This window comes from Coenobita brevimanus, chromosome 49 (genome assembly GCF_032717465.1).
Source record: "Coenobita brevimanus isolate Jiangsu-jjx chromosome 49, ASM3271746v2, whole genome shotgun sequence".
NCBI lineage: Eukaryota > Metazoa > Arthropoda > Malacostraca > Decapoda > Coenobitidae > Coenobita > Coenobita brevimanus.
Window position 1 is genome coordinate 5,643,911 of NC_137002.1, and position 14,283 is coordinate 5,658,193.

Below are 14,283 nucleotides of genomic sequence, written 5' to 3' on the forward strand. Positions count from 1 at the left end.
GACAGAGCAAGCAAGCTGGATAAATGACAAATAATGACATTCTTAATTCCCTATTATAAAAAGCAGCATAAAAGGACGCTAAGCAATATAAAACACAACACTGAGTTATTTCCCCAATTACGTCTTTTTATTAGGTCAGGAAGGAAATGCCCCAAATATGAATTCCCTCGCTCCCCACCTTTTGCATCCGGATCTGCATAATAAATTAATGGATGATGAAATATAATGGAGCAGTGATTACTTCCTGTCATACACATACGTACCCGTACATTCATACATACATACGTACGTACATACCCGTATTCATTCATACATGCATACATATACACAGTATATACAGTACCCAGGCATACATACATACCTCCTCCTCTCTCACTCTCTCTCTCTCTCTCTCTCTCTCTCTCTCTCTGGCTGCTCTATTCTGTTTTGCTTATGTAGATCATCCTAACACGAGAGAGAGAGAGAGAGAGAGAGAGAGAGAGAGAGAGAGAGAGAGAGTACATGATGCAGAACGACTTCGACTGACGAGAGGTGTGATAATGGAAGAATGAGAGGGAGACCGAGAATGAGGTAAGCCAGCCATAGAATGAGAGGATGGGGGTGTTGTCTTTATGATGACGTCACCAGTGTTCGTGACGTCATCAATAAGTTCCACTAATTTATGACGTCATCAATTAGTTCGTAATATAAGCACTTTCAGCTCGTGACTAGGCGATGATGATGATGATGATGATTACTACTACGACTACCACTACTACCACCACCATTATTATTATTATTATTATTATTATTATTATTATTTAGTTTGGTAGAAATCTGAACAGGAGAGGTTTGATGGTCTTTAAAAAAAAAAGAAAAAAAAATCTAGCCTTCAGCAACATCCCTTCACTACAAAACACCTTCCCAGCTCTGAATAAAATAGTCTGGAGAGAGCAAGATTAATACAAGAAATACAGAATCGAATTAAAGAGATCAGCAGTTCAGAAAGAGAGAGAGAGAGAGAGAGATCCGTCAGCTAGAATTAAACACCTAAAAGAGAATAGAGATTAGTGGTGATGCGGTAGATGACTAATGGAGGAAGGGGAGGGACTGAAGATCCAAATTTATCCCATATAAGATTGTAGAAGAAATAATAATTGAGTAATACTTGAAAATAAAAACAGTCTCCAATTCTTCACTCTATCACAAACTTACACTAAAGGATACACTTGTAATATTTCAGAGAGAGAGAGAGAGAGAGAGAGAGAAACAATAGCGGCGATGTGGCGGCAACATTAGATATCTACGTCACGCCCTGAAGAAACACAACACAAGCCCCGCCCTCATATAAAAAATTGTGCCACAAATAACTGTAGTCTTAATAAATCGTAATAATGATAAAAAACAGAGAGATAAAAAGAGAGGTGAGAGAGGGATATAAAAAGAGTTAACGGTTATTAAATGCACTGCCTGAAGGGTTTTGCTTGATGTTGAGAAAAAGTTGATTGTGCACCCGTGGATTATTCCCTCTCTCTCGCTCTCTGTTTACGTACTATCTTTCAAAACACACACACACACACACACACACACACACACACACACACACACACACACACACACACACACACAAAATTCATAATTAGTACAGTCACATAAATCTCTCCTCTAATGCTTCTTCTACACATTCCATCCACCAGCACGTTTTATATAATTATTCCAGTGGTCTTAGCAGGCTCCCTCACACCTCTACCTGTGTGTGTTCTTACCTAATTGTTCTTACCTAATTGTATCTTTACAGGAATGAGTTAAGCTCGTACTGTCCCGTGTCTTAAACCATATTTATCGTACATATCCTTAAATTTGTGAATTGTTTTGGCACACACTATTTCATTTGGTAGTGCATTCCATTGATCAATTGCTCTGTTTGGGAAACTGAATTTCCTTACGTCTTTATCACCTCTCTTCGTATGCAGTTTTTTGCAGTGTCCTCTTGCTGATGCTTCTCCATATGTTAAGTAATCATTTATGTCTATTTTCTCCTTTCCTGATATGCACTTATATAGCATTATCATGTCACCTCTTTTCCTTCTCTCCTGTAGTGTTGGTAGATTCAGTTTATTTAGTCTTTCTTCGTAGCTTAGGTCCCTTAAGCTTGGTATCCATCTTGTAGCGGCCCTTTGAACTTTTTCAATCTTGTCTATATGCTTTTTGAGATGAGGACTCCAGACTACTGATGCATATTCCAGGGTTGGTCTAATGAATGATGTTATTATCCTTCTTAGCATGTCTTCATTTATGTATGTGAATGCTATTCTCATATTTGCAAGCAGTGTATACTGTACATGTTCCGTACCTTCTCGCTGATGTGATCAGCCGGAGATAGTCTGTTACTGATAATCACACCTAGGTCTTCCTCTCTTTCTGATGTGTATAGGGTTTTATTTCCTAACTTATAATCCCAATCAGGTCTTTTTCCACTTTTACCAAACTTGATTACATGACACTTGTCCACATTGAATTCCATTTGCCATGTACTACTCCATTCATGAAGTTTATTTACTTCTTCTTGTAGCTCCCTACAAGAGTCTGTGCTAGTAATTCTCCTTTGTATTTTTGCATCAGCTGCAAACATATTCAGATAGCTCTCATTTCCAGTGTTACTGTTTATATCATTTATATACACTAAAAACATGATTGGTGCCAGCACTGAACCCTGTGGTACTCCACTAGTCACTTCTTTCCATGATGAGTAGTTTCCTCTTAGTACTGTCCTCATTTCTCTTTTTATGAGAAAGTTTTGCATCCAACAAAACAGTTTGCCTCGAATTCCTCCTTGATGGTACAGCTTCCATAAAAGTCTTTGGTGTGGTACTGTGTCAAAAGCTTTCTTGAAATCTAAATAGATACTGTCCACCCATCCTTCCCTTTCCTGTATTGTGTTTGTTACTCTGTCATAGTAGCTCAACAGATTAGTAACACATGATTTTCCTTTTCTGAAACCAAACTGTCTTTCTGTTATCATACTGTGTTCTTCTAGATGATTTACCCAAGCTTTTCTTATAAGTTTTTCTAATACCTTGCTTACAACACTGGTCAGTGATACTGGTCGGTAGTTGAGAGGATTTTGTTTATTTCCTTTCTTGAATAAGGGGACAATATTTGCTTTTTTCCAAATATCAGGTAGTTTTCCTTGACTCATGGATTTCTTGAAAATTAAAAATAATGGTCTACTTAACTCCTTTGCACATTCTTGTAATACCCAACATGAAATTTCATCAGGACCACTTGCTTTTCCTCTGTCTAATCTACTTAGGTCTTCCTGTATTACTTTTTCTGCTATTTGTATATCTGGTAGTATGTGTGGACATGCGTGGTCCACATAGTCCCTCTCAAAATTTTTTTCTTCTGTAAAAACTAATTGGAAATTCTTATTTAGTGCTTCACAAATATCTTTCTTTTGTTCATAAGTGATTCCCTCGTCCGTAATGGATTGTATTATATCTTTTACTTTGGTTTTGCTTCTGATATAGCTGTAAAACAGCTTTAGTTGATCACTACTTTTATTTATTATATCCTCCTCAAACCGTTTTTGGGCTTCCCTCCTTATGCTTGTATAGTCGTTTCTTGCCTGTTTGTAATTGTTATACGCCCTTTCACTATTGTGTCTTCTGTATCTATTCCACAACAAATCCCTTCTTTCTTTTGATTTTTTACATTCTGTATTGAACCATTTCTGTATTTTCTTATCTGCTTCTTTGTGCTGTGGGATGTACTTCTGGACTCCTATTTCATAAAATGCACAAAAATTTTTATATACAGCATTTAAATCTTGTCCTCTAAGCTCATTTTCCCAATCAACTTCTAAGAAATACTTCTTTAGGTCTTTAAATTTCCCTTTTTATAGTTTAGTCTCTTTTTGTAACTGTCATTGCTGTTTACTATGTCATATGCTATCCTGAAGTTATAATTTAGTACTGCATGATCGCTTTTGCCGAGTGGAGGGTGATATATTAAACTGTCAATATCATTTTCTTGCCTAGTAAATATTAGATCTAGCACTGAAGGTACATCAAGTCCTCTTTTTCTGGTGGTTTCCCTCACATGTTGCGTTAAGAAAAACTCTTGTACGAGATCCAGGAGCTTTTGGTCCCAACATCTTCCTTGACTATTTATATCTAGAGTATTCCAATTTATATTTGTATTGAAGTCCCCAGTTCGTATAATGCTTTCCGATTTCTCTTCCATTTTATGTAGCAATGATCTTATACCCTGAATTGTACTCTCTGCCAGGTCCTCATATTCGTCTCTTTCCCATGTGTTTGATCTGGGTGGCATGTACAAATTGGCTACAATTACTTTACTTTCAGCTGCGATCTCTACTGCAATCAGTTCTACTTGTGATGGTATATCTAGTTTTATTTCTCTGACTTTTAGATTTTTCTTAGTTACTATTATAATTCCTCCTCCTTTTTTTAAATTTCTGTCTCTTCTCCATATATTGTATTCCTCTAAGTTTAGTATGTCATTGGATATCCTTGGTGTTAATTTTGTCTCAGTTAGGCATATTATTTGTGGTTCATTTTCTCTGACATAATCATTCATCTCTAGTAATTTAGATACCATTCCATCCACATTTGAGTACATCAACTTTATCATCTTGTTTATATACTTGTCATGACTTGGTTCTACTACCTTCCTCCTTTTTCTTCCATCCTGTGTGTATGTGTGTGTGTGTGTGTGTGTGTGTGTGTGTGTGTGTGTGTGTGTGTGTGTGTGTGTGTGTGTGTGTGTTTTATTATATGTGCTGATGGTTAGGTCTATGAGATGGAGACAGCATTCCGGAAGCTTGACTGATGAAAGGATGACAGTGTGGCCCATTTCACGGATGTATAATTGCTAAACATGAGTGGTGTGCGCGAATGGGGAAAGTCAAGAAGAAGAAGAGGACGAAGGAGTAGAAAGGGACGAGGAGAAGAGGAAGAAAGGAGGAAGAGGAGGAGGAGAACAAGAATGGAGGAGGAGGAGGAGGAGGAGGCACCATACAATTCTACCTGTCTACACGAGGGTCATACAGGCAATCAAGTTTTTCTAAGTCCAAATTCTCCCCCTGAATAAATTCCACGACAATGTTACTTCCAGGTCCCTAAATGTCCTGCTGGGTGAACGGACAAAGGGGAATCAATTTGTCCAAGAGTCTGACCGGCACTACAACCGACCTCGAGTTCTCTCATGTGCAAGCTGGACGTCCTAACCAATGTATCACCGGATCCTTGGGTCTACCTGCCTACCTACCCATCTATCTCCATATTATATCTATTTATCTACCTATGTCTGTACGTGTTTATATCTATACCTACATTATCTATCTGTCTATCTATCGATCTACAGTATCTATCAAAATCTATCTATTTATCTATCTACAGTATCTATTTATCTATATATCCACAGTATCTCTATCAGTATATCTATCGTAGCTGTCCATCTGTCTATTTATGTACAGTATACAGGTATCTATCAACATACCTACAGCATCTATCTACCTATCTATCTATCTGTCTGTCTATCTATCTATCTCTATCAAACGTGTTACTAGTGCACCTGCCTCTCTGCCAGTACAGGGTGACGGTACTTGAAATGATGGGCGTGGTAAGATGTGTGGTTATGACGGGGTGAAGGAAGCATGCGTCTGTCCTGTACACCTGTCGTCTTTGTGTGTGTGTGTGTGTGTGTGTGTGTGTGTGTGTGTGTGTGTGTGTGTGTGTGTGTGTGTGTGTGTGTGTGTGTGTGTGTGTGTGTGTGTGTTTACGCAATGAATGTTATATACGAGATACCTGTTAAGTCTGGAAAACAATGGGAAAGAGTGGGTGATGATGATGATGAGGAGGAGGAGGAGGAGGAGGAGGGGGAGGAGGAGAATGAAGAGGAGGAGGATTAGATTATTATTGCCAGTAGTTGTAGTAGTAGTAGTAGTAGTAATAGTAGTAGTAGTAGTAATAGTAGTAGTAGTAGTAGTACGATGACGATAATCACTGGCGGCTCCAGCATTTTTTCATAGGGTGGATTTAAGTGATTACCGAAAGGAATAATAATATACTTTAAATATAATGGGGGGTGTTAAGTGGGAGCTGAGAGGATTTGGGAGGCTTAGTACCCCGAGTCCCCCTTTGGCGCCGCCACTAACGATAATAATAACAGTAGTAGTAGTAGTAGTAGTAGTAGTAGTAGTTTAGTAGAAGTAGTAGTAAAAATACCAATAGCAAAACTTATGTCTTTTTGTCTCACGCTTCTAAGACAATTTTCCCTTCGGCTGGCGTGATATATAATTAGGTGTGCCTGTGTGAGTGTGGCAGAGCAGGTGGTGGTGGGGGAGAGGCAGAGTGTGACATTATCCACCACGCCCTATACTATTTCCGCCTTATCTATTTACTCATCTATTCACTGATTCACTCCCTGATTCACTTATTTTTCTCTCAGTCATTCACTCACTAATGCATTCCCCATTCATTCGTCTATTCACTCCTTCTCCTGCTTACTCATTCATCTGCTCACTCATCTGTTTCTTCCCTCGTTCATTCATTCACTGATGCACTCTCTCACAATCAATACATTTAACTACGCACATGGAATCTAGCTTATTCATTCTCTCACTCATTTCAAATCGCTCTTTGTTACCTCTCTCTCTCTCTCTCTCTCTCTCTCTCTCTCTCTCTCTCTCTCTCACACACACACACACACACACACACACACACACACAAAGAGAGAGAGAGAGAGAGAGATCGGAAGGAATATGTCTTCTCTTGTGCTTCCGCTTCTGTAATCTCTTCCTATCAGCCAATTTCCTCTAGTAACACTCTAAGTAGGGCAAGACGGGGCCAAGTTCTAGGGGGGAAGGGCAAGATGGGGCCAAGTTCTAGGGGGGAAGGGCAAGACGGGGCCAAGTTCTAGGGGGGGAGGGCAAGATGGGGCCAAGTTCTATGGGGGGGAGGGCAAGATGGGGCCAAGTTCTAGGGGGGGAGGGCAAGATGGGGCCAAGTTCTATGGGGGGGAGGGCAAGATGGGGCCAAGTTCTATGGGGGGGAGGGCAAGATGGGGCCAAGTTCTAGGGGGGGAAGGCAAGATGGGGGCAAGTTCTATTCTGGGGGAGGTCCACTGCTTCAGAATGTGCAAAAATTAAATGACCAGAAATGTAAACAAGGGGGCCCTATTTTCTTATCTCCCCCCCACCCTACTGCCACACCCCTGATTCTGAAGATAGCCAGAATAAAATACAATAATTATATAATCGTCGTGAAGGGGTTTAATCGGCTAATTCGAGTGTAAGACGATTTTACTCATCAATAATAAACCTCCCGAGATCTGAGGGTTAAAGGATGGGGTTATTCACATTCACTGGCCCACTCTCTCATTCACCCAGGCACTCATTCATTCACCTGTCCTCCCATTCATTCACTCAGGCACTCATTCATTCACCTGTACTCTCATTCATTCACTCAGTCATTCATTCATTCATCTGCACTCCCATAGCCACGCATTCATTCATCACTTGCACTGACTCATTCACTGACCCACTTCTGCGGCAATACTTCGTTGTGTTTGGCTTCCCATAATCACTCGTCCATATTATGATTTTCTCCCCATTTTGTTATATTCTTTCTTAAAAACTCTCGGCGCCCATGATTCCGAAGTCAGTGTCCAACCAACCATCAGAGAGGGAGGATACCGCTCCCCTCTCTCTCCCCGCTCCAGTGAAAACGCCTCTCCTAGAGTGACGAAACGCATAAATGGCGTCAGATGGTCTTGCGGCTTCTCTCCATATTATTTCCACTCGTACATGACCACCTGAATATTACGCAAGAACCAGAAAAAAACTATACGCTTTGAAATTTAGTGCGTAAGGGAGCGAAACATTCTGACATTTGAAACAGCGTTCGTGGATTTATAGGTGAAACTCCTGACGGATTTCGCAACGGAAGATCTCCATTAATCACCCAGACAGAGGGAGGTATGGCACGTTTTGTTCTGTGTGTGTGTGTGTGTGTGTGTGTGTGTGTGTGTGATAGAGAGAGGGGGAGGGGGGGAAGGGGAACTGGGACAAGCTATGAACAGGTGAGAAAAGGATAAACTACAGCACCTTCTAAGTCCACTATCGGCAGGATCGAACGCAGGTCTGGAGGATGGGTAGACGCGCGCTACCGACCCGACCAGACCTACCCTAATCCTAATCTTCCCCAAACTCTGCTCAAGATTGGAGTTACCTTAAGCAGAATACAAACGAATACAAACATCTAGGAAGAGGAATATTAAAGTACTGTACCGCTGGGTGGAGCACTGGTCTCTAAAATAACGGTATATGAAGGTACTGGTGCAAATAGGGAGGGGGAGGCCAAGGATGAGACGGAGGGATGGAGTGGAGAGGTATATGAGAGAGGGGGGAGTGAGCTGGAAGCAGGGCAATGAAATGGCGTGGGACAGGGCGACATGGAGGCGATTTGTTTGTGGCCACCCCTTACGGAATTAAGGCGTCTGGCAATAGATAGATAGACAGAAATGTAAATTGAACTATTACACACTTTATAGGCCATATTAAACTAGAATATAGCTGAAAAAATCGAACCCAACCTAACCTAACCTTACTCTCTTCAATCCTACCTAATCCAATTAAATCTAGCCTACCCTAACTTTTCCTACCAGTAGCTTATTCTAACCAATCTAGTCCAGGTAAGACCACGCTTGAGACAGGAAGCTACTATTCAGAGAGAGAGAGGGGGGGGGGAGGCACGCGCGTGGTCACAGTAGAGCAAAACCATGACGGCTGTTCTATTTTTTATATACATTTCCCTTTTATGAGGAAGTACAGAAACCGGGAAGTTAGAAGAAGGATTGAGCTAAGACAGAGAGAGAGAGAGAGAGAGAGAGAGGTGAAGGAAACGAAAGGAGGTAGTAAGAAGCAAAAACACATACAAGGAGAAAGAGAAAGAGAGAGAGAGAGAGAGAGAGAGGGGGGGGGAAGAGGGGGTGTGGTGTGGTTACGGTGGGTAGTGTGGGTGGTGGTGACAAGAGGATCAGGAGTGAGGTAGGGAGCGCTGGAACAAATTACCATCTACCCCTCCCCACCCTCTACGAAGTTCCTTTACCCCAACACACCGCCAGCCTCGCACTAGCTTGGTTACTGACACGCGATGTGGCTGTGTAGAACGTAAAGTCATAGGGGGTAAGGCGGTGAAACAGAAGACAGTGGCAGCAGAGAGCAATATGGCATAGGTTTGGTTATGAGTGACGCAGAGGAGGCGGGTATTGTATTGTAGGTATTGTAGGCAGAGGTGGGTACTGTAAGTATTGTAGGTAGGGGTAGGTATTGTAGGCAGGGGTAGGTACTGCGGGTAGGTACTGTAACTATTGTAGGTACTGTAGTCGTGTGTGCCTCTACGTATATATTTATGTTAACAAAGCACGCCATGAACGCCTCATCAAACTCAACATATCCAAATGCCCTGTATCAATGGGAAGCGATCTGATTTTGGTGCATGTTGATTAAATATGAAATGAAGGTACTTTTATAAACATTATCACTTCGAGGGGTCTGTCAAAGGCTGAATAAAAGTCTGGACAGTAATGAATGAACTGAAAAAAAAAAAAAATCCTCGTTCTAACAGGTTCCTTTCTATTTTTTTTTTTCTACAGGACGATAAGCCTTTTCTAAACTGAATAAAATGGCTTGAAGATAGCGATAAATAGTCGTTCAAATGCGAGGATCGAAGAAAGAGATTATCCTTGGAATAATAATAATAATAATAATAATAACTCAAGTGGGTGAGGATTATGCACATCATTCATTCTTCTATTAACAAAACGACATAAGGTATCACGTTTAGTTTAATATTTTCCTTATCCTTTATTGTGTTACTTCTATTTCCAGACCTGGAGGGGTGTAACATGGATGGAAAATGTGTGTGTGTGTGTGTGTGTGTGTGTGTGTGTGTGTGTGAGAGAGAGAGAGAGAGAGAGAGAGAGAGAGTATGAGGGGAGGGGGAGGGATGTAGGCAATTATAATGCGTAATGGTCGGCCACCTCCAGCATAACTTTACTGTTTCCTGGTGAAGGGGAGTACACACCACCTACGTTCCCCACAAGACAGAGTACGTGTGATAAACATACTTCCGCCATTGTGGTTTTCTCTTTCCTTTCATGTACTTAATCGTCTGACCGTATGAGGATGATATTTCTTAGGTAAATATGATGGTTTTACGGTACCAGAAATAAAGAAGTGATCAGTAAGAATGTAAATAAATGCATGTGTAAGAGAGAGAGAGAGAGAGAGAGAGAGAGAGAGAGAGAGAGAGAGAGAGAGAGATTTAAAGATAACTTCTGAAACATAACGAAGATGGTATATGTCTGGCCTTCTCATTTTGCTGCTGACTGTATTCTGTATTATGGGATGCAGGCTAACCATGTGTACTAACCACAAGCTTCCATAAAAGACCATCAAATCTTAGGGGTTTGCACTCCACACTGCGATTTAAAGTTTACACATGAGATAAAAATAAGTCTTCTGGATATACTCTTTTCATCGTAACTTGGCCCACTTTCATTCTTTTGCAGCTTGATTCACGTCGCCCGATGCTATAAAACAATGGTACTGCTCTACATTCTTTCCACAGCGCTTCTTCGTGACTAGTATCATTAATTAGTGTTTTAATCTATTGTTACAACTCAGCATTCAAGATGGAAAGATGGTAATTTTAGGCCAAGTAAGAGTAATGGTATGGTTCGATGCTATAAGACAATGGTACCGCTCTACGTCTTTTCCATAGCGCGTCTTCGTGACTAGCATCGTATTCTAGTTTTTATCTATTGCTACAACTCAGCATTCAGGATGGAAAGATGGTAATTTTAGGTCAAGTAAGGGTAAAAGTATAGTTCGATGCTAAAAACAATGGTCCTGCTCTACGTCTTTTTCATAGCGCTTCTTCGTGACTAGCATCGTATTCTAGTGTCTATTGCTACAACTCGGCATTCAGGAGGGAAAGATGGTAATTTTAAGCCAAGTTAGAGTAAAAAGGGTACCGTCTCTATCATGACTCTCTGTGTATTCGCCTTAACCATCAATTACAATACGGGGAATGAAAGACTGACTAAGAGGGTGCTTGTAGGTGAAGTGGAGGGAGGGAGAGGGATGGGGAGACCGAGGATTAAGTGGAGGGCTGGAGTTTGAGAGGAATGTGAGGGAGGAGGGAGTGAGCTGGGGGGAGGGCAGTCAAATGGTGGATGACAGAGCGACTTGGAGGCGTTTTGTCTGCGGTCACCCTTTGCGGGATTAGGGCGTCGGGCTATAGATAGATAGATAGACTGTTTATATACTTCTGCCGTATTATTTTTATAGACTGACATGGTACTTTACTCCATGATACTTAAAAAAATCTCTCGTTACAGTATGTGGTCATGTACAATAACACTTAAGAATATACTGCCTTATTGTTTTAGTTACGTGGCAATTAAAGCAAAATTAGAGTGAAATAAGAGAGAGAGAGAGGAAGCGGAGATGACACGATACACAGGAAAGATTATGCGTTTTAAAGCTCATTATATTATGGTGCTTAATTTTATAATGGCAATATAAAAGAAAGGACTTAATTTCACAGCATGACTGTTAACTTCGCGTGTGCGTGACCAAAACATAGTGATTTGCAGGGTTTTTTTTAGCCGTTAAGTTTCTGGCAGAGTGGTCGTATGGGTTATAAATTTTCTCTATAGGCTAAATTTAAACACTGCAGTATCAAAATATAACGTTACAAACATTTCTCTGGGCTGAGCTAAAAAAAAAAAAAAAAAAAAGTCAGGTCTGCATTAAAAGCAAAAATTTCAGGGCTGAACTAAGATCAGAAAATTTTCAGGGTTGAAACATTTCTAAAACAAATTACGAGTATTCAAAGTACGAGTGCTCATATTACGATCAGTAGTAGTTGTAGTAATAGTAGTAGTAGTAGTAGTTGTAGTAATAGTAGTAGTAGTAGTAGTAGCAGCAGCAGCAGGGGCAATAGTAGTAACTAATAAATGCAAGGCACCGAGAACCAGCCAACTTCATCTTGCAAACCGCGCACGAGCAGTCCCAAATCTAGGCCAACGCGCACCCTCTTCCCTTGGCCTTGCTCAGTCACGGGGGGTCATCTTGAGTGTAAAAATATAAATCCGCTGTGTGTGTGTGTGTGTGTGTGTGTGTGTGTGTGTGTGTGTGTGTGTGTGTGTGTGTGTGTTGCAATATTACACATTTTTTACAAGCGTGCGGTACAGTACTACGTTCTGGTTTTGTGGAACGTATTCTTGTTGACCTGGCTGGCTTTTTAGCATCCTGAAACTCTTGTACGATAATAACCCCTTCGCTTCAATCAACTATCTAGAGAAAGAAAAATATAATACGAAGAGATGATACTCAACAGGAGTTAATATACGGTTTAGGGGAAGGATATACGAAAAAAAAACAACGCCACATTACATAAGTTTATATCGTGCTGTATCAATCTATCTATCTATCTATCTATCTATAGCCAGACGCCTTAATCCTGTAAGGAGTGGACACAAGCAAATCGCCTCCATGTCACTCTGTCCTCTACCATCAGGCCGTCCTTTCTGTAACTCACACCCCTCTCATTATTTCTGCACCTCATCCCTCCATCTCACCCTTAGTCTCCCCTTCACCTCCTTGATCTCAAGCACATACATTCTTCTAGTCAGTCTCACATTATCTATCCCCTCCACATGGCAGAGTATGCGTAAATAAAATACAAGACTTTCATACGTAAAAATAAACTGCTAAGAAAAGATGCGAACTTAGGAATATTCTAAACTGCCGAGACGATAACCTTGTGTTTCTTATTTTACCTTGGGTGGTTACGTGACGATGATGGGGTTTATGCTCTCTCTCTCTCTCTCTCTGCTTTGTAATGATGGTGCTTAACTAGGAATCCGTGTTATTCTCTCTCTCTCTCTCTCTGCTTTGTAATGATGGTGCTTAACTAGGAATCCGTGTTATTCTCTCTCTCTCTCTCTCTCTCTCTCTCTCCTTTGTAATGATGGTGCTTAACTAGGAACCCGTGTTCTCTCTCTCTCTCTCTCTCTCTCTCTCTCTCTCTTTCTCTTTATCGCTTGAATTTACCACATATTTTTGGTACAGTCACTTGATCATCTTTTCCGCTACAGTTTACAGTTGTTTGCAGTACATGACGGATATAATCAGTAAAATTGTACTTTATTTTTTCCGCTACACTTAATTTCAGGTGCTGGTATTACTGAATGAATGACCCTGTTTAAACTTTATTTTGTATAATTTTTGACAACACATTACAGTTAACCTACGTCCATTACAAAAAAGATTATTATTCTGCTAAAATTTTCGGCATTTGGGGGTGTTACATAGATTTTTTTGCTACACTGGTGATGTTTCAATTCTCTTTTTTTGACCTGTTATTTCATATTACATAAACAACATTTTTATTTCCCGTTTTTCACTGTTTCGCACGTCCATTCGAGGTGACACCTGTGACAGTTTTCAAAATCATCATTACCATGGCGCTGTTTCACTTGTTATATGTATAAAACGCATCTAAAGCACACCTGTTTTTAGTATGTGACATTCAGGCTGCTATGACTTGATTGAATAAAATCATCTGGCGTTTGCAGGATGTGACAGGAAGCATTTGGAGAAGTACATTGAGGTGGTTTGGCCATGTGGAGAGGATGGAGAGTGAAAGACTGATGAGGGGAGTGTACATGAGTGAGGTGGAGGGGGGGAGAGGGAGGGGGAGGCCAAGGTTGAGATGGAGGGATGGAGTGGAGAGGTAAATGAGAAAGGGGAGTGTAAGCTGGGGGCTGGGCAGTCAAATGGCGGGGGACAGGGCGACATGGAGGCGATTTGTCCACCCCTTACAGGATTAAGGCATCTGGCGATAGACGGCAGGAGCTGAGTAAAATAAGTTGTTCCCACCATTAGAGGGTTTCCAATAGCGGTAAACTGGGCTGGGACGATACTAATTAATGCTCTTCCAGTGCAACGTCTTTCAATGTTTTTTTTTTCCTTTGTTTCAGAAAATGCAACAAAAAAGGTTCAGAATAACATGGCAACTCTCATGACGCAAATTTTGTCTCCCTGACTGACCTAAACATGGATCTCCCGTCACCTCCACCCACCCCTCCTCCTCTCCGAGGTGGGGATGGAGGTGGACAGAGGAGAGGCAGAAGGTGGGAAGGAGAGAGAAAAAGCAGAAGGGAGGTAGGGGAGAGAATAGGCAGGAGCGAGAGAGGAGACAGAAC

General features: G+C 41.1%; 1 protein-coding gene across 1 annotated transcript in view; it reads left to right on the forward strand.

Moving 5' to 3' along the window:
- The first annotated feature begins 565 nt into the window (after nucleotides 1-565).
- Nucleotides 566-14,283, forward strand: part of LOC145399471 (solute carrier organic anion transporter family member 74D-like) — a 29,790-nt gene continuing 16,072 nt past the window's right edge. Inside the window, exon 1 of the mRNA XM_080272079.1 lies at nucleotides 566-570. Coding sequence (XP_080128205.1) covers nucleotides 566-570 — 5 coding nt within the window. The remainder of the gene's footprint in view (nucleotides 571-14,283) is intronic.